Genomic DNA, 26,607 nt, shown 5'->3' with positions numbered 1-26,607 from the left:
TAGCCTGGGCCATGTTTGAGGGCTCTGCATTGCTATGCATGTCTTGGTCCCAATCGTAGGCGATGGCAGAGACATCTTTGGGCAGTGATGTTTGTGCATAGAATTGTGTAAGGCAACGGTCAATCAACTGTTATTTGAGCCTGGAGGTTTGAGGAACGATACTGGGAAGCAGAGAGCACAGTTACTGTTGCTGGGGGGTGGGGGCACGATTTGTTAGTGAGGCATATAGGATGGTCTCATGGATTGGGTCTCAAAGTAAGGATGCAAATGACCTTGGAGCGAAAGATCAACAAGAGACATAGGGACATCAAAATTAAAGGGAAGAGAGGATGGGGAGTACAGGAATATCCGCATGAACAACAGTGGGGTCAAGGGTAACGGGAATGCTTGATAGTGGTAACAGGAGGCGTTGGAATGTCCTGGATGGCCTGGAGGAGAGTCATGATGTGGAGATGCCGGCATTGGACTGGGGTAAACACAGTAAGAAGTCTCACAACACCAGGTTAAAGTCCAACAGGTTTATTTGGTAGCACAAGCCACTAGCTTTCGGAGCGCTGCTCCTTCGTCAGGTAAGTGGGAGTTCTGTTCACAAACAGGGCATATAAAGACACAAACTCAATTTACAAAATAATGGTTGGGATGCGAGTCTTGACAGGTAATCAAGTCTTAAAGGTAAATCTTCCAAACTCTCAATGTTCCTTTACAGTAGCTTCTGAGATTAAAACTTCATCGAGGTAGACCACAACGTTGGGCATCCCTTGAAGGATGTTCTCCATCACCCTTTGAAAAATGGTGCATGCTGGAGACACCCCAAAACGCAAGCGAGTGTACTTGTACAGTCCTTTGTGAGTCCTTTGAGGTGTCATGGATGACACCTCTAGCTCCAGTTGGAGGTAGGCGTGGCTCATATCCAATTTGTAAAATAAATGAGCCCCCCCCCCCCTCGCCACCAACAGTTTTGTTTACAAGTCTGTGTGGCATAGGATACCTGTTTAGGAAGCTCTGATTGTAAAGTTATAGTCCCCATAGAGTCGGACTAAGTTGTCAGATTTTAAAATCAGGACTACTGCCGCAGCCCGTTTGGCAAATTGTACTGGCTATATAATGCCAAGTTCCTCTAGACATTCCATTTCGGCCTCAACCTTGACATTTGGGCATAGGGGACTGGTCGTGCCTGGAAGTATTTATGTTGGGCCTCTGGTCCACTTCGATCTTGGCCCTAGCATCTTTAATCTTTTTGAGGCATTCTTGGAATATTTTGAGGTACTTCCCAATGACTTTGTATAGGTTGCCAGTACCCATTTTAAAGATCTGTTGCCAATCCAAGTGGATTTTCTGCAGCCAATTCCTTCTCTAAAGGCTGAGCCCTGGTCCTTGCACTACTATTAGTGTGAGTCAGATTCTGTTGCCCATGTGTAACTGGGGTTACAGTGGTCCCAATAATGTGCAAGGGCTTCCTGGTGTACGTGGCCAATCAAGCCTTGATGTCTTGCAGGCTTAAAAGCAAGGTGCCCAATTGCAGTCACTTCCCAATGATAGATACAGCTTCATCTGAGTTTACCTCTCATATCTAGAAGGGTGGCCTTTGAATCTGGATTGATGGCTGTTGAATCTGGGCCACTTTAGGTGCAGTGATTTAGTTGCATCAGTTCCTCATCTTCGGGCTGATTTATTTGCAAAGCTCTGTCTTGAGGTGGCTTCGCCCTTCGTCCCGATAATAAGGGGGATTGATAGCATCCTTTGTTAGCAGGATCAAGAGCCCTGCATGGTATGTTGCCTGCCTGGTGCCAGAGGGACATCTCTGACCAGCTTGAAAGAATATTGGAGTGGGAGGGGGAGCATCCAGTTGTGGTTCATATTGGGACAAGCAACATAGGCAAGACTAGGAAAGAGAAATTGTTTGGGGATTATCAGACACTAGGAACCAAATTAAGGACAGGTTCTCAAGGGTTATAATCTCTGGATTACTACCTGAGCCACATGTGAATTGGCACAGGAATGAGAAAATTAGGGAAGTAAACACGTGGCTGAAAGAGGAGTTCCATTTCATGGGGCATTAGCATCAGTATTGGAACAGGAGGAATCCGTACCGTTCGGACGGTCTTCACCTGAATCGATCTGGGACCAGTGTTCTAGTGGAAAGGATAAATAGGGTGATCACAAGGACTTTAAACTAGCGAAGGTGGGGGGGCGGGGGGGGGGGGGGGGTAAAGTTGGAAGAAGTATAATGGTTAATGGGAAGCAAAGCAGCAGGTTAGCATATGGGGAAGTGGGTTCAACTGCATGGAAAATTATGAAAAAAGTTAAAACAGAGAGCTCAGGAGATGTTAAAGTCTCCAGAACAAATAATAGGACAGTGTTTGGAAAGGGTTAGGGATCCAACTTCAGGCACAGCAGATAAGGGGACGACAATAAGAAGGTTAATGCAGGACTGAGAGTGTTGTATTTGAATGTATGCAGTATATGAAATAAGGTAAATGAGTTTGTAGTGCAGATTGAAATTGGCGGGTAGGATGTTGTGGGCATCAGAGACATGGCTGCAAGGGGATCAGAGCTGGGAGCTAAATATCCAAGGATACACATGCTATCAAAGACAGGCAGGTGGGCAGAGGGGGCACGGTTGCCTTGTTAGTCAGAAATTAAATCGATAGCAAGAAATGACGTATGGTCAAAAGATGTGGAATCTGTGTGGGTAGAGTTGAGGAACTGCAAAGGTAAAAGGACAGTGATGGGAATTATGTAAAGCCCTCTGAGCAGTAGTCAGGATGTGGGGCACAAGATACACCAGTAGATAAGAAAGGCAAGGTTACAGTGATCATGGGGGACATCAATATGCAGGTTGACTGGGAAAATCAGGTTGGTAGTGGATCCCAGGCAAAGGAATGTGTGGAATGTCTACGAGATTGCTTTTTGGAGCAGCTTGTGGTGGAGCCCACTAGGGAACAGGCAATTCTGGATTTGATGTGTAATGAGGCAAACTTGATGAGGGAGCTTAAAGTGATCCTTCATTTTACCCTTGTCCTTACCCTTAGGAGGCAGTGACCATAATATAGAATTCACTTTGCAGTTTGAGAGAGAGAATGGGTGAGGGGGGTGGTGGTTGTGGTGATGTGCTGAGGAGCAGGGTCGGGCGGGGGGAGGGGGGGAATGCATTGGAACCGATGGTGAAGCATTGCGCAGAGGGGGCAGGGTCCAGGGGGGAAACGTGCAGAGGGGGCGGGGCCGGGGAGAACATGCTGAGGGGGCAGGGTCCAGGAGAGAAATATTGTGCTGAGAGGGCGGGGTCCAGCGGAGGGGAAAACGTAGAGGGGGCGGGGTCCAATGGGGGGGAAAATGCGCAGAGGGGTCGGGGTCCAGGGGGGACGCGTTGCGCTGAGGGGGTGGGGTCTGGGGGGGAAACGCAGAGGAGTGGGATCCGTTGGGAAAACATTGCGCTGAGGGGATGGGGTCCAGTGGGAGGAAAACGCAGAGGGGACGGGGTCCAGGAGGGAAACACTGTGCTGAGGGGGCAGGGTCAGGGGGAAAACGCAGAGGAGTGGAACCGTTGGGGAAATGTTGCGCTGAGGGGGTAGGGTCCGGATGGGGGGGCAGTTGGGGGGAGCAGTGTGCTGAGGAGTGGGGCCTGGGTAAACATCCAGAAATGGGATGTTAACCAGATTTCTAGGTCATTAGTTTCTTCCTCCTTCCGAATTCACTGTTTAACTTGCCGTTCTGTGACTCTCCCAGTATTTTATGCATCGTGGCATTCCTCTCTAATATTTCATAGGATCATATGGTGCTGAAGAGGCCCATCGAGTGCACCGACACGTGAGAAGCATCTGTCCATAGCCTTGAATGTTATGGCATGCCAAGTGTTCATTCAGGTACTTTTTAAAGGATGTGAGGCAACTTGCCTATATCACTCTCCCAGGCAGTGCATTCCAGATCATCATGTCTCCTCTAAACCTCCTGGCCCTTATCTTGAACCTGTGTCCCCTCCTGACTGACCCTTCAACTGAGGGGAGCGACTGTTCTTTATCCACACTCTCCAATGCCCATTATAATCTTGTACACGTCGATCAGGTCACCCTTCAGTCTACGCTGCTCCAACTTCTCTTCATAACTTAAATGTTCCATCCCAGGCAACATCCTGGTGTATCTCTGCATTCGCTCCAGTGCAGTCACATCCTTCCTATTACGTGGCGACCAGAACTGCACACAGTACTCTAGCTGTGTTCTCATCAAAGTTCGATACAACTCCATCATGACTTCCCTGCTTTTATAATCTATGCCTCGATTGATGAAGGCAAGTGCCTTCATCAAAATGCCAAAGGCCAATATGCCTTTTTCACCACATTCCTAACATGTCCTTACATCTTCAGCGATTTATGGACAAACATGCCAAGGTCCCTTTGCCCCACAGAACTTCCTCGTGTCATACCGTTCATTGAATACTTCCTTGTCAAATTAGTCTTTCCAAAGTGCATCACCTCACACTTTTTGGGATTAAATTTTATCTGTCCATTTGACTATCCCATCCATATCTTCTTGTCGCCTGAGACACTCAACCCACTTGGAACCTTGTCAAAGGCTTTGCTGAAATCCATACATCGACTGCACTACTCTTATCTACACACCTGGTCACCACCTCACAAAATTCAAATTTGTTAGGTATGACCTCCCTTTGACAAACCCATGCTGACTATCCCTGATCAAGTCTTGCCCCTCCAAGTGGAGGTAGATGCTCTCATTCGGAATTTTCTCCTACTAACTAATTCCCTACTAACAAGACTCACTAGTCTATAGTTCCATGGCTTATCTCTACAACCTTTCTTAAATAGCGGAACCACATTAGCTGTTCTCCAGTCCTCTGGCACTTCCCCATGTAAGAAGTCTCACAACACCAGGTTAAAGTCCAACAGGTTTATTTGGTAGCAAATACCATAAGCTTTCGGAAGCTTATGGTATTTGCTACCAAATGTGGTATGGTATTTTAAGCTTATGGTATTATAAGCTTATGGCATTTGCTACCAAATAAACCTGTTGGACTTTAACCTGGTGTTGTGAGACTTCTTACTGTGCTTAACCCAGTCCAACGCCGGCATCTCCACATCATGACTTCCCCATGGCCAGAGAGGAATTAAAAAAATTGGGTCAAAGCCCCTGTAATCTCCTCCCTTGCCTCCCACACAATTCATCAAGACCTGGAGATTTGTCCACTTTTAAGCCTGTCAACACCCTTCTTTATGTCAATTTGCTCAAGAACCTCACAGTCTCTCTCCCTGAATTTTTTTTCTTCGCACTCATTCTCTTGGGTGAAGAAGGGTGTGAAGTATTCGTTCTACCAATGTCCCCTGGCTCCACCCGCTGATTGCTGTCTTGGTCCCTAATGGGCCTTACTCTTGCCTTGGTTATCCTCTTCCTATTGATATACTTATAGAATATCTTGAGATTTTGCCCACTTTTGCCAGCCACAGCTTTCTCATAGCCCCTCTTTGCTTTCTTAAGCTCCACCCTCCACTTTTTTCACTTCACTAATACCTCTGCTGATTTGCTCCCCTTGTACCTTCTAAAACCTTTCTTTCCCTACTCGTATCCTGAATATCTCTGCTATGTGTCCCCCCTGTTCCCGCACACGTTCTGTAGATTTCCACACTAGTAACTTCCCAGTCTAACTCGGCCAGATCCTACCTTATTTTACTAAAATTATCTCTCCACCAGTCCAAATGTTTGTTTGCAACTTGTCTATTTCTTTGTCCAAAACAAGCTTAAATTATACCCTGTTGTGATTGCTATCACTAAAATGCTCCCCCACCATCTCAACCACCCATCTGACTTTATTCCCCAGAATTGGGTCCAGCACAGTACTTCCATTGTTGGACCTTCTTCATATTGGCCTATTTCCTCTTGGTTCTCATACCCTTTCTAAGTTAATTTGAAGCCTTCCCAACAGCATTAGCGAAATACCCTTCAAGGAACATATCCCAGCTCTGTTGGGGTGCAACCGGCTTGTTCAGGTGCCATATCCACCAGAGTCTGTCCCAGGAATCGAAAGCCCCCCTCCTGCACTATCTTTCCAACCTAAACCTTCTATTTTTTTACTCACTTTCACGTGGCACTGGGAGTCCTTGGCCCAACCATCTTCAGCTGCTTCATCAATGACCATCCCTCCATCATAAGATCAGAAGTGAGAATGTTCAATTTTCAGCACCATTTGGACTGGACACCATTTGACTTGGACTGTTTCAGTACCTCAGGATTTTGAGCTATAAGGGCTGACAAGTTGCAAGTAACATTCTTACCACTCAAGCCAGAAATGACCATCGAGTCAGAGTGCAGTAAAGGCCCTTCGGCCCATCCAGTCTGCACCGACAATAACTATCACTAAAGTCGCGCTAATCCCATTTTCCAGCACTTGTCCCATATCCTTGACTGTTTTGATCTTTCAAATGCTCATCCAAATACTTCTTAAAGGTTGTAAGGTTTCCAGCCTCCACTACCTTCCCAGGCAGTGCATCCCACATTCCCACCACCCTCAGTTTTTTCAAATTCCCCTCTGAATCTCCTGCCCATCACCATAAAACCAAGTCCCCTCTTGATTTTCCCCTTAACCAAAGGGAATGGCTGCTTCTTATTCACCTTGTCCATATCCCTCAATCTTGTACACTTCAACCATGCCCACCCCTCCCCCCCCCCCCCCCCCCCCCCCAACCCCTTAGCCTTCTCCGTTCTAAAGAAAACAATACAAGCCTATCCAGTCTCTCCTTATAGCTCAAAAGTTCCATCCCAGGCAACATCCTGGTGAATCTCATCTGTACCCCCTCGAGAGCAATCACATCCTTCCTAAAGTGACCACAACTGCACACAGTACTCCACTGTGGTCTGACCAATGTCCCATAAGCCGCTTTCACTATCCTATTCACCTACTCAGCTGTGTTCGGGGATCTGTGAATAAGTACCCAAGGTCCATCTGTTCCTCTGAGATTTCTAGTGTCCTGCTATTCATAAAATACTCCCCTGTCTTGTTACTTCTTCCAAAGTGCATCACCTCGCACTTGGGGTTAAATACTATCTGCCATCTGACCAACCTGTCTATATCTTTCACTATTAAACACCCTATCAATCTTGGTGTTAGCTGCAGACTTGCTTATCATTCTCCCCACATTATCTATGGCATTTATGTATATAATAAAATAAGAGTCCCAACATTGAACCCTGTGGTACGCTACTGGACACTAGCCTCCAGTCACTCAAACAGCATTTGACCACCACCTTTTGTGTCCTATTACGAAGATAATTTTGGATCAATCTCGCCAAGTATCTCTGAATTCCATGTTCTTCAAACTTCTCAATCAGTCTCCCATGTGGGACCTTGTCAAAAGCATTTCTGAATTCCATATAAACAACATCAACTGCACTTTCCTCATTCCTGCACGTGATCACATTCTTGAAAAATGTTATCACATTTGTTAGGCAGTTCTCACTTGAGGCTTATTTAAAGACTGTTCAAATCCCAGACTTGAGAATCTAGGACTGTTCAAATCCCAGACCCGAGCCCCCAATCTGTTATGAAGCGGAGGTGGATCCCCGCCTCAGAACTAACACCTAACCACTGAGAGGAGTACCTCTCCTCATAATCTGTAAAAGTGAGTGTGAAGTAGTACGATCTGCGCTTCAGCAACTTTTAGTGGTTAAATCAAAATAACTACCCGACACTCTCGCTAAAGTCAACAAGTAACAATTTATTTATCTAACTAGCAGTGAACAAGATAACAAAACTATTAACAAACTGAGTAAAACACAATTCTAATGGAATGCTATTTAGGTAAATACAATTCCCACTTATTAACAAAAAAAATAGAATTTTAGTCACTCTCTAAATTACAACCAGGTTTGGTGTCTTCCAGAATATTCTGGGCTTTCTCTGTTGATTCTACTGTCTTCTTTGGTACCTTCGTTATTGCGATGAGCCTTTGTCTTAAGACATGGATGAGGTTGTTACTCTGGCAAATGGCAATTGCTCTCTTTGCTTATTGTCTCACAAACCTGTTCTGTTTCAAATTGATTGACTAAATTCAAAAGCCTGAAAGCCTGTTACCAAGGCAACCCTGCTGCTTGGCCTTCAATACAAATGTTTCAGTCTGGGACCCCATATGCACCAGCATTATTAACTTTCTAAGCACAGAAAATAAAACGCCTTTTTAACAGAATCATGCAATGCTTTCTCCTCTTCATAGAATCCCTTCAGTACAGAAGGAGGTCCTTCGACCCCATTGAACCTGCACCAACAACAATCCCACCCTATCCCCATAACCCTACTAATCCCCGCAAAACTCGGGTCAATTTAGCATAGCCAATCAAGCTAACCTGCACATCTTTGGACTGTAGGAGGAAACTGGAGCACCCAGAGGAAACCCACGCAGACACGGGGAGACAATTACCCAGGACAGGAATCGAACCCGAGTCTTTGGTGCTCTGCGGCAGCAGTGCTAGCCACTGTGCCACCCTACTGCCCACACCGAACACCAAATTCTAACTTTCTACAATTGCTCTACTCAACTTCGCAACATGCATGACCTCCCTCTGACAAAGTAATGCTGACTATCCCTAACCAGCCCATTTCTTCCAAGTGGGGATTAACTGTCTCCTTCAGAATTTTCTTCCAATAGTTTCCCTATTGAACAACCGACGTGAGATTCACTGGTATAAAACCCTGGTTCACCTCAACCACCCTTCTTGAAAAGTGGAACCATATTTGCTGTCCTCCAGTACTCTGGCACAGCCCCCACGGATGAATGAACACCGCTCAACAATCACCAGGCAAGACTGTTCTCTTCCTGTGGGGGAGCACTTCAGCGGTCACGGGCATTCAGCCTCTGATCTTTGGGTAAGCGTTCTCCAAGGCGGCCTTCACGACACACGACAGCGCAGGGTCGCTGAGCAGAAACTGATAGCCAAGTTCCGCACACATGAGGACGGCCTAAACCGGGATCTTGGGTTCATGTCACACTATCGGTAACCCCCACAGCTTGCCTCCTGGACTTGCAGAATCTCACTGGCTGTCCTGTCTGGAGACAATACGCACTTCTTTAACCTGTGCCTAATGCTCCCTCCACTCACATTGTTTATCTTTAAGACCTGATTAGCTGTAAAGATTCACATTCTAATCAGTATTCTGTAACTTGATTTTGTGTCTCTGCATGCCCTGTTTGAGAGCACATTTCCACTCCATCTGATGAAGGAGCAGCGCTCCGAAAGCTAATGGCATTTGCTACCAAATAAACTTGTTGGACTTTAACCTGGTGTTGTTAAAACTCTTACTGTGACAGCCCCCATGACCAGAGAGGAATCAAAAATTTGTGACAGAGCCCCTGCAATTTCCTGCCTCGCCTCCCTGGGTTGCAATTCATCTGAGCCTGGGAGTTTGTCCATTTTTAAGCCCATCAGACCCCTTGTATCAAACTGTTCAAGTTCCTCACAGTCCCTTTCCTGAATTCTGCACCTACGTTCTCCTTTTTCCAGAATGAAAACCCAATGAGAAGTATTCATTTAACATCCTTCCAACGTCCTGTGGCTTCACACGCAGGCTGCCCCCGATCTCTAATTAGCCCTACTCTTTCCCCGGTTAGCCCCTTCCCCCTTAATGTATTTATAGAATATTTTAGGATTCTCACTAATCTTGTTTGCAAGTCCATTTACATGCCCCCTTTTTGCTCTTCCGATTGCTTTCTTAAGTTTCCTCTTGCATTTCCTATATTCCTCTAAGGCCGCAGCTGAATTGCTCCCTTTGGACTTGCTAAAAGCCTTTCTCCTCTTCCTCATCCAGTCCTAAATTGTCCAAGACATCCAGGGTTCCCTGAATGTATTCACTAAAGGATACATGTTAGAATCATAGAATCCCTACAGTGCAGGAGGAGGTCATTTGGCTCATCAAGCCTGTACCGACAACAATCACATTCAGGCCCTATCCCCATATCCCACATTTACTCTGTTAATCCCCCTGACAGTAAGGGTCAATTTAGCATGGTCAATCAACCTAACCTGTACATCTTTGGAGTGTGGGAGGAAACTGGAGCACCTGGAGGAAACACACACAGACATTGGGAGAATATGCAAACTCCACTCAGACAGTCACCCAAGGCCGGAATTGAACCCAGGTCCCTGGCGCTGTGAGGCAGCAGTGCTAACCACTGCTACCATGCCACCCATGTTGGATCTGTACTCTTCCCTGTTTCCTTTTTGAATGGTTCCCACTCCTCTGACCTAAAAAGAGGGCAAGGAGCTGTTCCTGATCAACTTTGGCCGGATTCTGCCTTTCTCCAATCCAAAGATGTCTTTTGCATGCCATTTTTCTCCTTTTCCATAACAAACTTGAACCGTACAGTGTTGTGGTTGCTATCACTAAAATGGTCCCCACTGCCACATTGAACACTTGTCTGGCTTTGTTACCCAGTATCAGATCCAGCACTGCTTGTTGGGCCTTCTACATATTGATACAAGAAATTCCCCTGAATATGTCCTCTCTAAACGCTTGGCACTATGACTATCCCAATTTATGTTGGGGAAGTTGAAATCCCCTTGTATCCGCTGATTATTATTCTTACACCAGTCAGTGAATTGACTACATATTTGCTCCACTATTTCCTGCTGACTCATTGGGGGCCTCCCACAAGAGAAAATTTCAACCATCTCCTTTTGACTTTCAGTGACGTTGCCAGTGCTGAATTCCCCTCTATCAACATCCTGGTTGTTACCACTAGAATTTGAATTGTACTAGCAGATAAATACTATGCTTACGAGAGCAGGTGAGAAGCTAAGAATCCTGCAGCAAGTAACTCACTTCCTGACTTTTGAAAACCACAAGACACAAGTCACTAGGGTGCTGGCATACTCTCCACTTGAATAGATGAGTGAAGCTCCAACAACACTCCAGAATCTTGACACCATGTGAAACAAAACAGCCCGCTTGATTGACATTTCAAACATTCACTGACTCCAGCACCGACAAGCAACCACAACGGTATGTACTATGTGCTTCAACAGCACCTTCCAAATAAATGACCACCACCACCTAGAAGAACAAGCCAATGATGCATGAAAACATCACCCACCTGCAGGTTTTCCTCCAAGCCGCTCCTCATCCTGAGTTGGAAATATATCACCATTCCTTCTCTGTCATTGAGTAAATATACTGGAACTCACTCCCTAACAGCACTGTGGTTGTACCTACCTCAGGGACTGCTGCCGTTCAAGAAGATGATTCCCTGTGATGGTGGACGTCACATGGATTTCCCAGTGACGTCCATATCTCAGTAAAGAAAAACTGATCTGAGATAAATATGTATTCCTCAACCCGCCCTCCAAATCTGTAGCTTGGATGTTTGTACCTTGACTCTTCACATCAAAATTGTTTTTGTTTTGAATTTATTTAATTAACACTTTGACCATTACTCAGCCATGAGGCCAGCTGTGGGTCTGGTGCTCTGGGGTACAGTACATTGATTTCTAATACTGTTATAAACATTCTACTACAGATACCATCATGACTATTGGGTGATGTTCATGTGTTTATTCCACAGTTGGGCCTAATAAGCAGGGAGCTGTTGTGGACAGCAGTGAATCAGTGAGTCATGAAGGAAGGAGCTTACTTGGAACACCAGCCAACCTATCAGAAGAAGTAAGATGCTGGTACCATGTGTGGATTGGAATGTTTGGGATTGACACTTATTGATCATGTAGTTAGATACTCTTAGCCAATGTTTTTTCTAAGCTGTGGGTGCAATCTGACAGTTCCTGCACAACCCGTGCAAAGTCTGCCCTTTTAAATTATCCCATGTGCAGTCTCCATTTTATATCCCAGAAAGCCAGGCAGTGAAGGATAGAAATGGAGCTCAAACTTTTTAAGCTTTTATTCACGAATACTACTGAAACTTGAAGATTTCTGGAGATAGAGCAGAAAAGTACAGCGGATTTGATTGCTTCATGTAGAGCGAGCCAAATGGCCGCCTTTTATGATGGTAATGTCTATGATTGAAACCTCCAACAACCACAGCTTTAGTCTGTCCTTATTTATGCTATTTGAGTTAAATCAATTAAACCAAATTAAACAAACTGAGGAACAAAGTATAGGAGTAGCCCCTTAAAGGGATGCTGCATCAGACAAAAACAAATGGCAAAGGAAACTTAAAACATTCAATCAAAATGTGATTATAGCGGTCACCAAAATATCCCAGTCACTGATGTCCACTGGGCATGGAAGATCTTTGCTTCTTTATAGGGGCACAGGGGGTGTTGGTGCCCACTATCTGCCTGCCATTAAACACACAATACTGTACATTATCAGATTTCCTTATCTCTCTAAATAGAGTTTATATGTATAGCCAAAATTTCATAATAGATTAAATCAAAAACATCCACATGCTTTACAAACTACTACATTGCAAGACACTCATCCTGTAGTACATCCTCACAATTCCTAGCTATTTGCATTTCTTTCTGTAAAATATCAAAACAAGTCTCTGTTAAATGCCTTCATAGAACCATAGAAAATTACAGCTCAGAAACAGGCCTTTTGGCCCTTGTCTGTGCCGAACCATTTTTTGCCTAGTCCCACTGACCTGCACTTGGACCATATCCCTCCACACCCCTCTCATCCATGAACCCATCCATTTTCTTAAATGTTAAAAGTGACCCCGCATTTACCACTTTATCCGGTAGCTCATTCCACACTCCCACCACTCTCTGCGTGAAGCCCCCCCCTAATATTCCCTTTAAACTTTTCTCCTTTCACTCTTAACCCTTGCCCTCTGGTTTTTTTCTCCCCTAGCCTCAGTGGAAAAAGCCTGCTTGCATTAACTCTATCTATACCCATCAAAATCTTGTACACCTCTATCAAATCTCCCCTCACACTTCTACGCTCCAGGGAATAAAGTCCCAACCTATTCAATCTCTCTCTGTAACTCAGCTTCTCAAGTCCCGGCAACATCCTTGTGAACCTTCTCTGCACTCTTTCAACCTTAATTACATCCTTCCTGTAACTAGGTGACCAAAGCTGTACACAAAATTCTAAATTCGGCCTCACCAATGCCTTATATAACCTTACCATAACACTCCAACTTTTATACTCGATACTCTGATTTATAAAGGCCAATGTACCAAAGGCACTCTTTACAACCCTATCCACCTGTGATGTCACTTTTAGGGAATTCTGTACCTGTATTCCCAGATCCCTCTGTTCAACTGCACTCTTCAGAGTCCTACCATTTACCCTGTACGTTCTTCTTTGGTTTGTCCTTCCAAAGTGCAATATCTCACACTTGTCTGCATTAAATTCCATTTGCCATTTTCCAGCCCATTTTTCTAGCTGGTCCAATTCCCTCTGCAAGCTTTGAAAACCTTCCTCACTGTCCACTACACCTCCAATCTTTGTATCATCAGCAAACTTGCTGATCCAATTTACCACATTATCATCCAGATCATTGATATTGATGACAAACAACAATGGACCCAACACCGATCCCTGCGGCACACCACTAGTCACAGGCATCCACTCAGAGAAGCAATCCTCCACAACCACTCTTTGGGTTCTTCCATTGATGTGGAGATGCCGGCGTTGGACTGGGGTAAGCACAGTAAGAAGTCTCACAACACCAAGTTAAAGTCCAACAGGTTTATTTAGTGGCAAATACCATAAGCTTTCGGAGCACAGCTCCTTCGTCAGATGGAGTGGATATCCACTCCATCTGACGAAGGAGCTGTGCTCCGAAAGCTTATGGTATTTGCTACCAAATAAACCTGTTGGACTTTAACCTGGTGTTGTGAGACTTCTTACTGTTCTTCCATTGAGCCAGTGTCTAATCCAATTTACTACCTCCCCATGTATACCTAGCGACTGAACCTTCCTAACTAACCTCCCATGAGGGACCTTGTCAAAGGCCTTGCTGAAATCCAGGTAGACAACATCCACCGCCTTCCCTTCTTCTGCTTTCCTGGTAACCTCCTCGAAAAACTCTTAATAGATTGGCCAAACATGACCTACCACGCACAAAGCCATGTTGACTCTCCCTAATAAGTCCCTGTCTATCTAAATATTTGTAGATCCTATCCCTTATCACACCTTCCAATAACTTGCCCACCACCGACGTCAAACTTACTGGCCTATAATTTCCCGGATTTCTTTTGGAACCTTTTTTAAACAACGGAACAACGTGAGCCACCCTCCAATCATCCGGCACCTCCCCCGTGAATACTGACATTTTAAATATGTCTGCCAGGGCCCCTGAAAGTTCAACACTAGCTTCCCTCAAGATCCATGGGAATACCCTGTCCGGCCCTGGGGATTTATCCACTCTGATTTGCCTCAAGACAGCAAGCACCTCCTCCCCTTTAATCTGTAAAGGTTCCATGACCTCCCTACCTGTTTGCCCTATTTCCGTAGACTCCATGCCCGTTTCCTCAGTAAATACAGATGCAAAAAAACCATTTAGTATCTCCCCCATCTCTTTTGGTTCCATACACAGTCTACCACTCTGGTCTTCAAGAGGACCAATTTATCCCTCACTATCCTTTTGCTCCTAACATACCTATCGAAGCTCTTTGGATCTTCCTTCACTCTGTCTGCCAAAGCAACCTCATGTCTCCTTTTAGCCCTCCTGATTTCCCTCTTAAGTAGCTTCTTGCAGTTTTTATACTCCTCGAGCATCTGATCTGTTCCTTGCTGCCTGTACATTTCATACAACTCTCTCTTCCTCTTAATCAGTGTTACAATCTCCCTCGAGAACCAAGGTTCCTTATTCCTATTTACTTTGCCTTTAATCCTGACAGGAACATACAAACTCTGCACTCTCAAAATTTCTCCTTTGAAGGCCTCCCACTTTCCATTTACATCCTTACCAGATCCACACTTCCCAGATCCCTTCTCATTTCATCAAATTTGGCCTTTTTCCAGTTCAGAACTTCAACCCGAGGACCTTATCCATGATCAAATTGAAACTAATGGCATTATGATCACTGGATCCAAAGTGTTCCCTCACACTCACATCCATCACCTGTCCTAACTCATTTCACAATAGGAGATCCAATATCGCATCCTCTCTAGTTGGCACCTCTATATACTGATGTAGAAAATTCTCCTGAACACATTTTACAAACTCTACCCCGTCTAAACCTTTAACAGTATGCGAGTCCCAATCTATATGTGGAAAATTAAAATCCCCTACTATCACAACGTTGTGTTTCTTGAAGTTGTCCGCTATCTCTCCGCTGATTTGCTCCTCCAATTCTCGTTGACTATTGGGTGGTCTATAAGCCAACCCCATTAATGTGGTCATACCTTTCCTGTTTCTCAGCTCCACCCATAGGGCCTCTGTAGACAAGCTCCCTAGTCTATCCTGCCTGAGTACCGCTGTAACATTTTCCCTGACCAACAATGCCACCCCCCACCTTTTATCCCTCTGCCTCTATCACCGCCTGAAACATTGGAACCCTGGAACATTGAGCTGCCAGTCCTGCCCCTCCTGTAGCCAAGTTTCACGAATGGCTATAATGTCGTATTTCTATGTGTCTATCCATACCTTCAGCTCATCTGCCTTCCCCACAATACTCCTGGCATTGAAATAGACACACCTACATAAGAACATAAGAAATAGGAGCAGGAGTAGGCCATCTAGCCCCTCGAGCCTGCCCCGCCATTCAATAAGATCATGGCTGATCTGAAGTGGATCAGTTCCACTTACCTGCCTGATCCCTATAACCCCTAATTCCCTTACCGATCAGGAATCCATCTATCCGTGATTTAAACATATTCAACGAGGTAGCCTCCACCACTTCAGTGGGCAGAGAATTCCAGAGATTCACCACCCTCTGAGAGAAGAAGTTCCTCCTCAACTCTGTCCTAAACTGACCCCCCTTTATTTTGAGGCTGTGCCCTCTCGTTTTAGTTTCCTTTCTAAGTGGAAAGAATCTCTCCACCTCTACCTTATCCAGCCCCTTTATTATCTTATAGGTCTCTATAAGATCTCCCCTCAGCCTTCTAAATTCCAACGAGTACAAACCCAATCTGCTCAGTCTCTCCTCATAATCAACACCCCTCATCTCTGGTATCAACCCGGTGAACTTTCTCTGCACTCCCTCCAAGGCCAATATATCCTTCCGCAAATAAGGGGACCAATACTGCACACAGTATTCCAGCTGTGGCCTCACCAATGCCCTGTACAGATGCAGCAAGACATCTCTGCTTTTATATTCTATCCCCCTTGCAATATAGGCCAACATCCCATTTGCCTTCTTGATCACCTGTTGCACCTCAAAAGATTATTTCCACCACACTCAACCCTTCCATTTGTGATTTTGCTTGAACTAACCTGTCTTTCCACCCCTGCTCCACTATCTGCTCTGGCACTTTGGTTCCCATCCCCCTGCAAATCTAGTTTAAACGCTCCTCAATAACACTAACAAACCTCCCTGCAAGTATATTGATCCCCTTGTAGTTTAGGTGTAACCCATCTCTCTTGTACAGGTCCCACCTGCCCAGAAGAGGTCCCAATGATCCAAGAATTGGAAACCCTGCCCCCTGCACCAGTTCCTCAGCCACGTGTTCATCCGCCCAAGCATCCTACTCCAACCCTCACTGGCATGTGGTACAGGTAGCAATCCTGAGATTACTCCCCTCGGGGTCCTGCTTTTTAACTTCCTTCCAAGCTCTCTATACTCACTCTTCAGGACCTCCTCACTCTTCCTTCCTACATCATCGGTACCGATGTGTACCACGACATCTGGCTGATCACCTTCCCACTTTAGAACGCCGTGCACGCGATCAGAGACATCGCTGACCTTGGCACCCAGGAGGCAACAAACCATGTGGGAGTCTCTGTCCCGACCGCAGAACCTATTGTCCGTACCTCTGACCATTGAGTCCCCTAAAACTACTGCTCTCCTCTTCTTCCTCCCACCCTTTTGCGCTGTAGAACCAGACTCAGTATCAGAGTTCCGGCTGTCGCAGCTTGTCCCAGGTAAAGCATCTCCCACAACAGTATCCAATTTAGTATACCTTTTGTGGAGGGGTATGGCCACAGGGGAACCCTGCTCTGCCTGCCCTTTCACACTGCCATTTCCTCTCCTTACAGTAACCCAATTTCCTGTGCTCTGCTGCTTAGGTGTGACTACCTCCCTGAAGCTACTGTCTATATACTTCTCATTCATGGGTCGGGGCATTGAGTTTAAAAATGGGCAAGTCATGTTGCAGCTTTATAGAACCTTAGTTAGGCCGCACTTGGAATATAGTGTTCAATTCTGGTCGCCACACTACCAGAAGGATGTGGAGGCTTTGGAGATGGTACAGAAAAGATTTACCAGGATGTTGCCTGGTATGGAGGGCTTTAGGAGACATTGGAGAAACTTGGTTTGTTCTTACTGCAATGATGGAGGTTGAGGGGAGACCTGATAGAAGTCTACAAGATTGAGGGGCATGGACAGAGTGGATAGTCAGAAGCTTTTTCCCAGGGTGGAAGATTACCAGGGGGCATAGGTTTAAGGTGCGAGGGGCAAAATTTAAAGCAGATGTACGAGGCAAGTTTTTTACAGAGGGTGGTGGGTGCCTGGAACACGCTGGCAGGGAGAAGCAGATACGATAGTGACTTTTAAGAGGCGTCTTGACAAATACATGAATAGGATGGGAATAGAGGGATATGGTCCCTGGACGGGTAGGGGTTTTTAGTTCAGCCGGGAAGCATGGTCGGTGCAGGCTTGGCGGGCCAAAGGGCCTGTTCCTGTGCTGTAATTTTCTTTGATCTTTGGTCAGTTGACCTGAACAATTAAACTTTGTAGTTGCTCTTTGTTTTTATCTTCCTGTAATGACCTCATACAATTAACCACGATGGGAATAACACTTTGTGAATGTTGATTTAAAGTTAATACAGACTACTCTGCTTAATATCTAAACCAGTACACTTAAAACACTCCACAAGCCCGATGGGTTCATGATTTGTATTCGTCCATTTAATTTGAGATTTCCTTTCAAGTCAGCAAGACCAAGTTGTAACCATCACAGGTTTCATAAAGTCTAGATTGTATCTTAATGAATGATTAACATGGCATGGAATTCTGAAGGAGAGAATTAATCTCCACTTGGAAAGGAATGGGTTAATTAGGGATAGTTAGCATGGCTTTGTCAGGGGGAGGTCATGCCTAACAAATCTGATGAACCTTTTCGAAAATATGATCGATTGTGTGGATGAGGGAAGTGCAGTTGATGTAGTTTATATGGATTTTAGCAAAGCCTTTGACAAGGTCCCACATGGGAGACTGATTGAGAAGGTTGAAGTACATGGAATTCGGGGACATTTGGTGAGATGGATCAGAAAATGGTTTAGAAATAGGACTCAAAGGGTGGTAGAAGACTGTTTTAGTGACTGGAGGCTGGTGTCCAGTGGCGTACCACAAGGTTCACTGTTTAGAAACATAGAAACTAGAAGCATGAGTAGGCCATTCAGCCCTTTGAGCCTGCTCTGCCATTCATCTTAGTTGTAGCTGATCATCGAATTCAATATCCTGATCCTCCTTCCTCCCATATCCCTTGATCCCTTTAGTCCCAAGGCCCGCCAAGCCTGCACCGACCATGCTTCCCGGCTGAACTAAAACCCCCTACCCGTCCAGGGACCATATCCCTCTGTAATGAGTGGGACTAATTTCTTCTTGAAATCAGACAATATTTTGGCCTCAATTACATTCAGTGGTAGTGAATTCCACACAATCATCATAGAACATAGAAAAACTACAGCACAAACAGGCCCTTCGGCCCACAAGTTGCGCCGGTCGTGTCCCTACCTACCTAGGCTTATAAATAGACTTACCTATAACCCTCAATCCTATTAAGTCCCATGTACTCATCCAGAAGTCTCTTAAAAGACCCTATCGAGTTTGCCTCCACCACCACTGAAGGCAGCCGATTCCACTCACTCACCCACCACCCTCTGAGTGAAAAACTTACCCCTGACATCTCCTCTGTACCTACTCCCCAGCACCTTAAACCTATGTCCTCTCGTAGCAACCATTTCAGCTCTGGGAAAAAGCCTCCGAGAATCCATCCGATCTATACCTCTCAACATCTTGTACACCTCTATCAGGTCACCTCTCATCCTTCGTCTCTCCAAGGAGAAAAGACCGAACTCCCTCAACCTATCCTCATAAGGCATGCCACCCAATCCAGGCAACATCCTTGTAAATCTCCTCTGCACCCTTTCTATGGCTTCCACATCCTTTCTGTAATGAGGCGACCAGAACTGGGCACAGTACTCCAGGTGGGGTCTGACAAGGGTCTTATAAAGCTGCATCATTATCCCCCGACTCCTAAACTCAATCCCTCGATTGATGAAGGCCAGCACACCATACGCCTTCTTAACCACCTCCTCCACCTGCGAGGCCGATTTAAGAGTCCTATGGACCCAGACCCCAAAGTCCTTCTGATCCTCTACACTGCTAAGAGTCTTACCCCTGATATTATACTCCTTCATCCCATTTGACCTGCCAAAATGGACCACTACACATTTATCCGGGTTGAAGATCATCTGCCACTTCTCCGCCCAGTCTTGCATCCTATCTATGTCATTGCAGCTTCTGACATCCCTTCAAACTTTCCACAACACCACCAACCTTCGTGTCGTCGGCAAACTTGCCAACCCATCCCTCCACTTCCTCATCCGGGTCATTTATGAAGATGACAAACAGCAAGGGTCCCAGAACAGATCCCTGGGCACTCCACTGGTGACCAACCTCCATTCAGAAATAGACCCATCTACAACCACTCTCTGCCTCCTTTGGGCAAGCCAGTTCTGGGTCCACAAGGCAACAGCCACTTGGATCCCATGCCCTCTCACTTTCTCGAGAAGTCTTGCATGGGGGACCTTATCGAACGCCTTGCTGAAGTCCATGTAAACCACATCTACCGCTTTTCCTTCGTCAATGTGTTTAGTCACATTTTCAAAGAACTCCACCAGGCTTGTAAGGCACGATTTGCCTTTGACAAAGCTGTGCTGACTACTTTTGAGCATATTAAACCTCTCTAAATGTTCATAAATCCTGTCCCTCAGGATCTTCTCCATCAACTTACGAACCACTGAGGTTAGACTCACCGGTCGGTAATTTCCTGGGCTATCCCTATTCCCTTTCTTGAATATAGGAACCACATCCGCAATCCTCCAATCCTCTGGAACCTCTCCCGTCTCCATCGACAACGCAAAGATCATCGCCAGAGGCTCTGCAATCTCTTCCCTCGCCTCCCACAGTAACCTGGGGTACATCCCATCAGGCCCCGGAGACTTATCTATCCTGATGCTATTCAAAATTTCCAACACATCCTCTTTCTTAATGTCCACAAACTCAATCTTTTCAGTCCACCGCAATCCTGTCGTACAACCACCCAGGTCTTTTTCCACCGTGAATACCGAGGTAAAGTATTCGATAAGCACCTCTGCTATTTCTTCCGGTTCTGTACAGACTTTCTCACCTTCACATTTTATAGTTCCTATATCTTCACATTTCATCCTTTTACTCTTTACATATTTATAGAACGCCTTGGGGTTCTCCTTAATCTTACCTGCCAAGTCCTTCTCGTGACCCTTTTTGGCTCTCCTAATTTCCTTCTTAAGTCCCTTCCTACAAACCGTATACTCATCTAGATCCCTATCATCGCCTAGCTCTCTGAACCTTTTGTACGCTTTCCTTTTCTTTTTGACTAGGTTCAGCACAGCTTTCGTGCACCACAGTTCCCGTAATCTACCAAAACCTCCCTGTCTCATCAGAACGTTGTCGTTCAGAATTCTAGACAAACATTCCTTGAAAATCTGCCACCTTACTTCGAATACCTCCTTCCAATCAACGCCTCTAATCTCCCGCCTGATGGCTTCATATTTCCCCTTACTCCAGATAAACACTTTCCTAGCTTGCCTGATCCTATCTCTTTCCAATGCTAGCGTAAAGGAGATAGAGTTATGATCACTATCCCCAAGATGCTCTCCCACTGAGAGATCCGACACCTGCGCAGGCTCATTAGTCAGTACCAGATCGAGTACAGCCTCTCTTGTAGGCTTATCCACATGCTGTGTCAGGAAACCTTCCTGAACACACCTAACGAACTCCTCCCCATCCAAACCCCTTACCCTAGGGATATTCCAATCGATGTTTGGGAAATTAAAGTCTCCCATCACGACAACCCTGTTATTACTACATCTCTCCAGGATCTGTTTCCCTATCTGCTCCTCAACATCCCTGTTACTGTTGGGCGGCCGATAGAAAACACCTAGCAAAGTTATCAACCCCTTCCCGCTCCGAACTTCCACCCACAGAGACTCCGTAGACAATCCCTCCATGGCGTCCACTTTCTCTACAGCTGTGACACTATCCCTGATCAGCAGTGACACTCTTTCCCCCCCCCCCCCCCTCTTTTGCCTCCCTCTCTGTCCTTTCTGAAACATCTGAAGCCCGGCACCTGAAGTATCCAGCCCTGTCCCTGTCCCCATCCCCAAGCCTCCGTAATGGCCACCACATCACACTCCCAAGCATCGATCCACACTCTAAGCTCATCCACTTTATTCACTACACTCCTGGCGTTAAAATAGACACATCTCAAACCTTTGGTCTGAGCTCTCCCCTTCTTCATCGCCCATCTAATCTCCCTCTTACCCTGCCTACAATCCTTCTCTATTTGCGGGCTACCCTCCTCTCTCTCAGTCACCTCATCTCGATTCCCTCCCCCCAACCTTTCTAGTTTAAAGTCTCCCCAGTAGCCTTAGCCAACCTTCCTGCCAGGATATTGGTCCCCCTGGGATTCAAGTGCCACCCGTCTTTTTTGTACAGGTCACACCTGCCCCAAAAGAGGTCCCAATGATCCAGGAACCTGAATTCTTGTCCCCCGCTCCAGTCCCTTAGCCACGCATTCATCCTCCACCTCACTCCATTCCTACTCTCACTTTCCTGTGGCACAGGCAGCAATCCCGAGATTACTACCTTTGCATTCCTCCTTCTCAACTGTCTACCTAACTCCCTATATTCACTTTTCATGACCCCTTCCCTCTTCCTCCCAATGTCAGTGGTACCAATATGTACCACGACCTCTGGCTCCTCTCCCTCCCCCCTCAGGATTTCTGGGATGCGACCAGAGACATCCCGGATCCCGGCACCAGGGAGGCAGACCACCATCTGAGACTCCCGTCTGCCTCCGCAAAGAAGAAATTTCTTCTCACCTCAGTTCTAAAAGGATATCCACTCCATCTGACGAAGGAGCAGGGCTCCGAAAGCTAATGGCATTTGCTACTAAATAAACCTGTTGGACTTTAACCTGGTGTTGTTAAAACTCTTACACTTGCTTTTACCATAGATGGCATAGAGTATAACAGCAAGGAGGTTATATTGGAGCTGTACAGAATGTTGATTAGGCCACAGCTGGAGTACTATGTGCAGTTCTGGTCATCTCACTATAGGAAGGATGTGATAGCACTAGAGGGAGTACAGAGGAGGCTCACCAGGATGTTGCCTAGGATGGAGCATTTGAGCTATAAGGAGAGACTGGATAGGCTTGGATTGTTTTCTTTGGCGCAGAGAAGGCTGAGGGGGGACGTGATTCAGGTGTCTAAGATTATGAGGAGTATGGACAGGGAGTGACGGGGTAGGAAACAGGAGTGATTCACAAGGGGGCATAATTTTAGGGCAAATGGCAGGCAATTCAGAAGGGATTTGAGGAAAAGAAATTGCCAAGGGTGGTGGGAATCTGGAACGCACTGCCTGGGAAGGTAGTGGAGGCCGGAAACCTCTACCTTTAAGAAATATTTGGATGGGCACTTAAAATATCATAACATTCAAGGATCCACATCTTAGAATTATAGAACCCTACAGTGCAGAAGGAGGCCATTCGGTCAATCAAGTCTGCACCAACCACAATCCCACCCAGGCCCTATCCCCATAACCCCATGCATTTACCCTAGCTAGCCCCCCTGACACTCCGGGGGAATTTAGCATGGTCAATCCACCTAACCCGCACATCTTTGGACTGTGGGAGGAAACCAGAGCACCCGGAGGAAACCCATGCAGACATGGGGAGAATGTGCAAACTCCACACAGGCAGTGACCCAAGCCGGAAATTGAACCCAGGTCCCTGACGCTGTGAGGCAGCAGTGCTAACCACTGTGCAACCGTGCCACCCCAGGATATGGGACAGGTGCTGGAAAATGGTTAAACGTGACTTTCGTCATTTTTAATGTTGGTGCAGACTCAATGGCCGAAGGGCTTTTTCTGCTCTGAGACTCATGAGAAGTACTTGGAATTAATTACAAAATCTCAAACCTCTGTATCTTTTATGAGGGGGAATAGTTTTCCCTATCTACTCTGTCAAGCCCCCCTCAAGATTGTAGTACCTCCTAAAGCAGGAAAACTATTACAAAGAACAAAAGGCAATTTGAGATTTACTCCATAGATTAATTGATGAGACTCTTAGCTTCCAACCATCTGTGGAGTTTCTTCTTAATATTGATGTCAACTTGCAGACTGGTTGATCTGGTAAAAATTAATACAGAATTTCATCAATTAGTGCATGATTTCCTTTCACTGAGCCCATTGCTGAAATGTTCATGTTTTCATACGTTTCTGAGCTCAGCATTGGCACATTCCCCTCTTATCAGTCAGAAACTTTGTTAGTGTTCCAATCTGGTCCCTTTCTGTTTCACCATGATTTTGTCTATATTAATCCTTTTGCCCTTATTGCAGAAAGATCAAAACTGCTCACCAAGTCCATGAAATGTTGAATACCAATATTTCTATCTATGTACCTCACTGAAGCCAGATGCCAACAGAAGGTTTAAAGCAGGATGTCCTCCATTCCTTTATACAGATTTCACTCATTCATTAATTGGTGCACACTCTTTTCAACCACACCTGCACCCTTTAGTAAGGTTTTTAACATTTGACAAATAGAGTTAGCAAATTATCAATGTAACTCTATTAGACAATTCTCTCGGTTATTTTCACCTGATGCTATTTGTTCGAAATCTGATGAGAAACGGAAGGTTTTGTTAAGCGGATACAATATCCTGACTTGGTAAATTGCAGATCCACTGACTTTCCAAAAACAATTGGTTTCTCATGATCCATGTGAAGTTTCATCTGTGCCCTTTACATAGAAGGTTTACTCAATGTTTTGGGTATTTCATTTGAGACTGTCGGTACTCATAAAATGAGAATGACATCTCTCTTGTGCTGTTGTCAATGTATTGTTATCCTCGGTGCAATCCAGCAATTTAAACACTAGGACTGATCAGGGATCCCAAATTGAATTTCATTTTGTATACCCTGTGAAAGTCATCTGAACATACGAACAAGGAGCAGGAGTACTCCATCCAGCCCTTCAGCCTGCTCCATTTGATAAGAGCATGGTTGAACTCATTGTGGATGTACCTGTACTTCCTGCCTAAGACCTATTTGCTGTGACTCCCTCGTCGAATGATATACTCTTAGACAGAATGGTTATCTGATTTCATAGATCTATAAAAATCCGACAATGCATCAAAAACATTTAGTAACTCATCTTTGCTGTAAATCTTTGCTGAAATACCTGTCTTAATTGGAAGTTGTGTTTTAAAATGTCTTATTTTGTTTGTGTAGTTCGGCACTATGTTGGAGTCTAGACCAAGGTAGAATAACATTGCCCTGACCAAATTTTTAGCTGGGTCTTCATTTTGGCTGACTTAGGGGATCTCTGCTGGATCTTTATGGTGAGTAGGACTCTGTTCCTTGTGTAGTCCCTGCCAGGTTAGATAAGGGCTGGATCAGCTGTCAGTCACCAAATATTGCAAGCGACTGTCAACATTGACCAGACTGTCACGTAAAGATTGGCCAAGTGAGAGATATCTGGGAACAACCAGCATGTTGGATCTCAGGAGAAATCAGAGGGATCATACGACAGATCAAGGCTCAGCTTCAGGAAGGGCAAGATTAACATAGTTGGAGATTATCCAGCTAAATTACAGCATGCTGAAGTAACTTAATTTTTTTTCCCAGGTTTGGATGAAGGAACCGAAACACCTTAGAAAAAAATGTTTATCATTGGTGAGGCAAAACGTTCAGGAAAACAAGAATTTGGTGGAAGATCATGTCATCAAAGAGGATCCAATTCCTCCAGATTCTCTGAGTGAAGTGTATAGGTCAACAGCTAATCATATCTGGGGACAGAATAACAATGAGAGTCTGGATCCGATACATCAGTTAATGCCAACGTCACCATCAATGCATCCATCCAGCAAGAGGACCTTGTCCAATCCACCTCCTGTGAGCAATCAGGCGACAAAAGGTCAGTGAGCTTCATATCACATGAATTTCCTTGTCAGAGATAGAGAGACCATACCATCATCAGGCATTGCTGGTCAGAGGGCAAGTTTACCACCAGCTGCCTGGAGTGGGGTGGGGGTGGTGGCGGCGGCAGCAGGGAGTTTGAAAGTATATTTGAATTGTAATTGGAAAATAATCATTTTAATATTGAAATTCTTTGGCAGGAAAGCGTCCAAAGAAAGGGATGGCAACTGCAAAGCAGCGACTAGGAAAGATTTTGAAGTTGAACAGGAGTGGTCGCCTCTTTCTTTAGAATAACAGTGTGACGGATCAGCATTGAAACAAAGTGAATCCTGGTCTGACTGCACCTTCAGATGGATTGTGCCTGGCAAACAATTGCACAGAGGAACACTGTTGAAGTACAGATGAGCAATAATAGTGGACTGAAAGTTCAAATGTTCTGGGTTTGCTGACAGTTTTTAGAGAATAGTATTCTGAATTTACTGATCTTTCTTTTGTCATATAATTTATTTCTTACATATTAATTGATGCATTTTAATCTGACAGCTTTGAATGGTTTTTTTAAAGATGACTATTTATTGATGAATTTGTCTGAACAACAACTAAATAACAAGTTAGATATAAAAGGTGGAGCCATATTTGCAGCTGAGATGTTTTTTAATTGCTCCATTGAAGAGCTCCGTGTGATGGGCTTTGTCTTACTACGTCTGAAATCTACACATTTCAAACTTTTTCCATTTGAACAGTTTGCGAATCACTTTGTTGTGGGGAACTGACTTTGAATTTGCTGATTTCAAAATTGAAGGAATAGCAGTCACCATTGTTCTCAGTCCCTTGAAATGAAGAAGATGTCCACCAGGCTTCATGATTTGTGTGTGCTCACCATTCAGTCCAATCCTGAAGCTATGAGCCTTTGAGGAAAAAGGATGAGATCTTCATTGTGTGGGAGGGATCAGATGGGTTGGGGGAATCTCGAGCCCAAATTCTACTCTTTTGCTTTCATCACTGTCCCATGATCAGTTTCTTACTGTTATGCCTTGTGGGATAAGACACTGCCGCATAGTATGGTTTGTGGCAAGTTCCTCCCACCCACCAATATCAATGTCTCTCCTTTCTAATGAGGCCTTCAGAATCACAGAATACAACATTGCAGAAGAGGCCCTTCAGCCCATCGAGTCTGTACTGACGCATGAAAGGCCCTGAACTGTCCACCTAATCCAACTTGCCAGCACTTAACCCATAGCCTTGAATGTTAAGGCATGCCAAGTACTCATCCAGGTACATTTTGAAGGATGTGAG

General features: G+C 45.3%; 1 protein-coding gene across 1 annotated transcript in view; it reads left to right on the top strand.

Annotated features, from left to right (window-relative positions):
* The window catches only part of LOC144499235 (lysine-specific demethylase 7B-like), a 111,739-nt gene extending 85,662 nt beyond the window's left edge, over nucleotides 1-26,077 (top strand). Inside the window, exons 18-20 of the mRNA XM_078221354.1 lie at nucleotides 11,559-11,656; nucleotides 25,021-25,309; nucleotides 25,512-26,077. Of these exons, the coding sequence (XP_078077480.1) occupies nucleotides 11,559-11,656; nucleotides 25,021-25,309; nucleotides 25,512-25,600 (476 nt within the window). The 3' untranslated portion in view covers nucleotides 25,601-26,077. The remainder of the gene's footprint in view (nucleotides 1-11,558; nucleotides 11,657-25,020; nucleotides 25,310-25,511) is intronic.
* The last annotated feature ends 530 nt before the right edge of the window (nucleotides 26,078-26,607 follow it).

The sequence above is a fragment of the Mustelus asterias genome, chromosome 9, assembly GCF_964213995.1.
Source record: "Mustelus asterias chromosome 9, sMusAst1.hap1.1, whole genome shotgun sequence".
Lineage (NCBI taxonomy): Eukaryota > Metazoa > Chordata > Chondrichthyes > Carcharhiniformes > Triakidae > Mustelus > Mustelus asterias.
The sequence above is the reverse complement of the archived record's forward strand: the minus strand, read 5'-3'. Positions and strand labels throughout refer to the sequence as shown.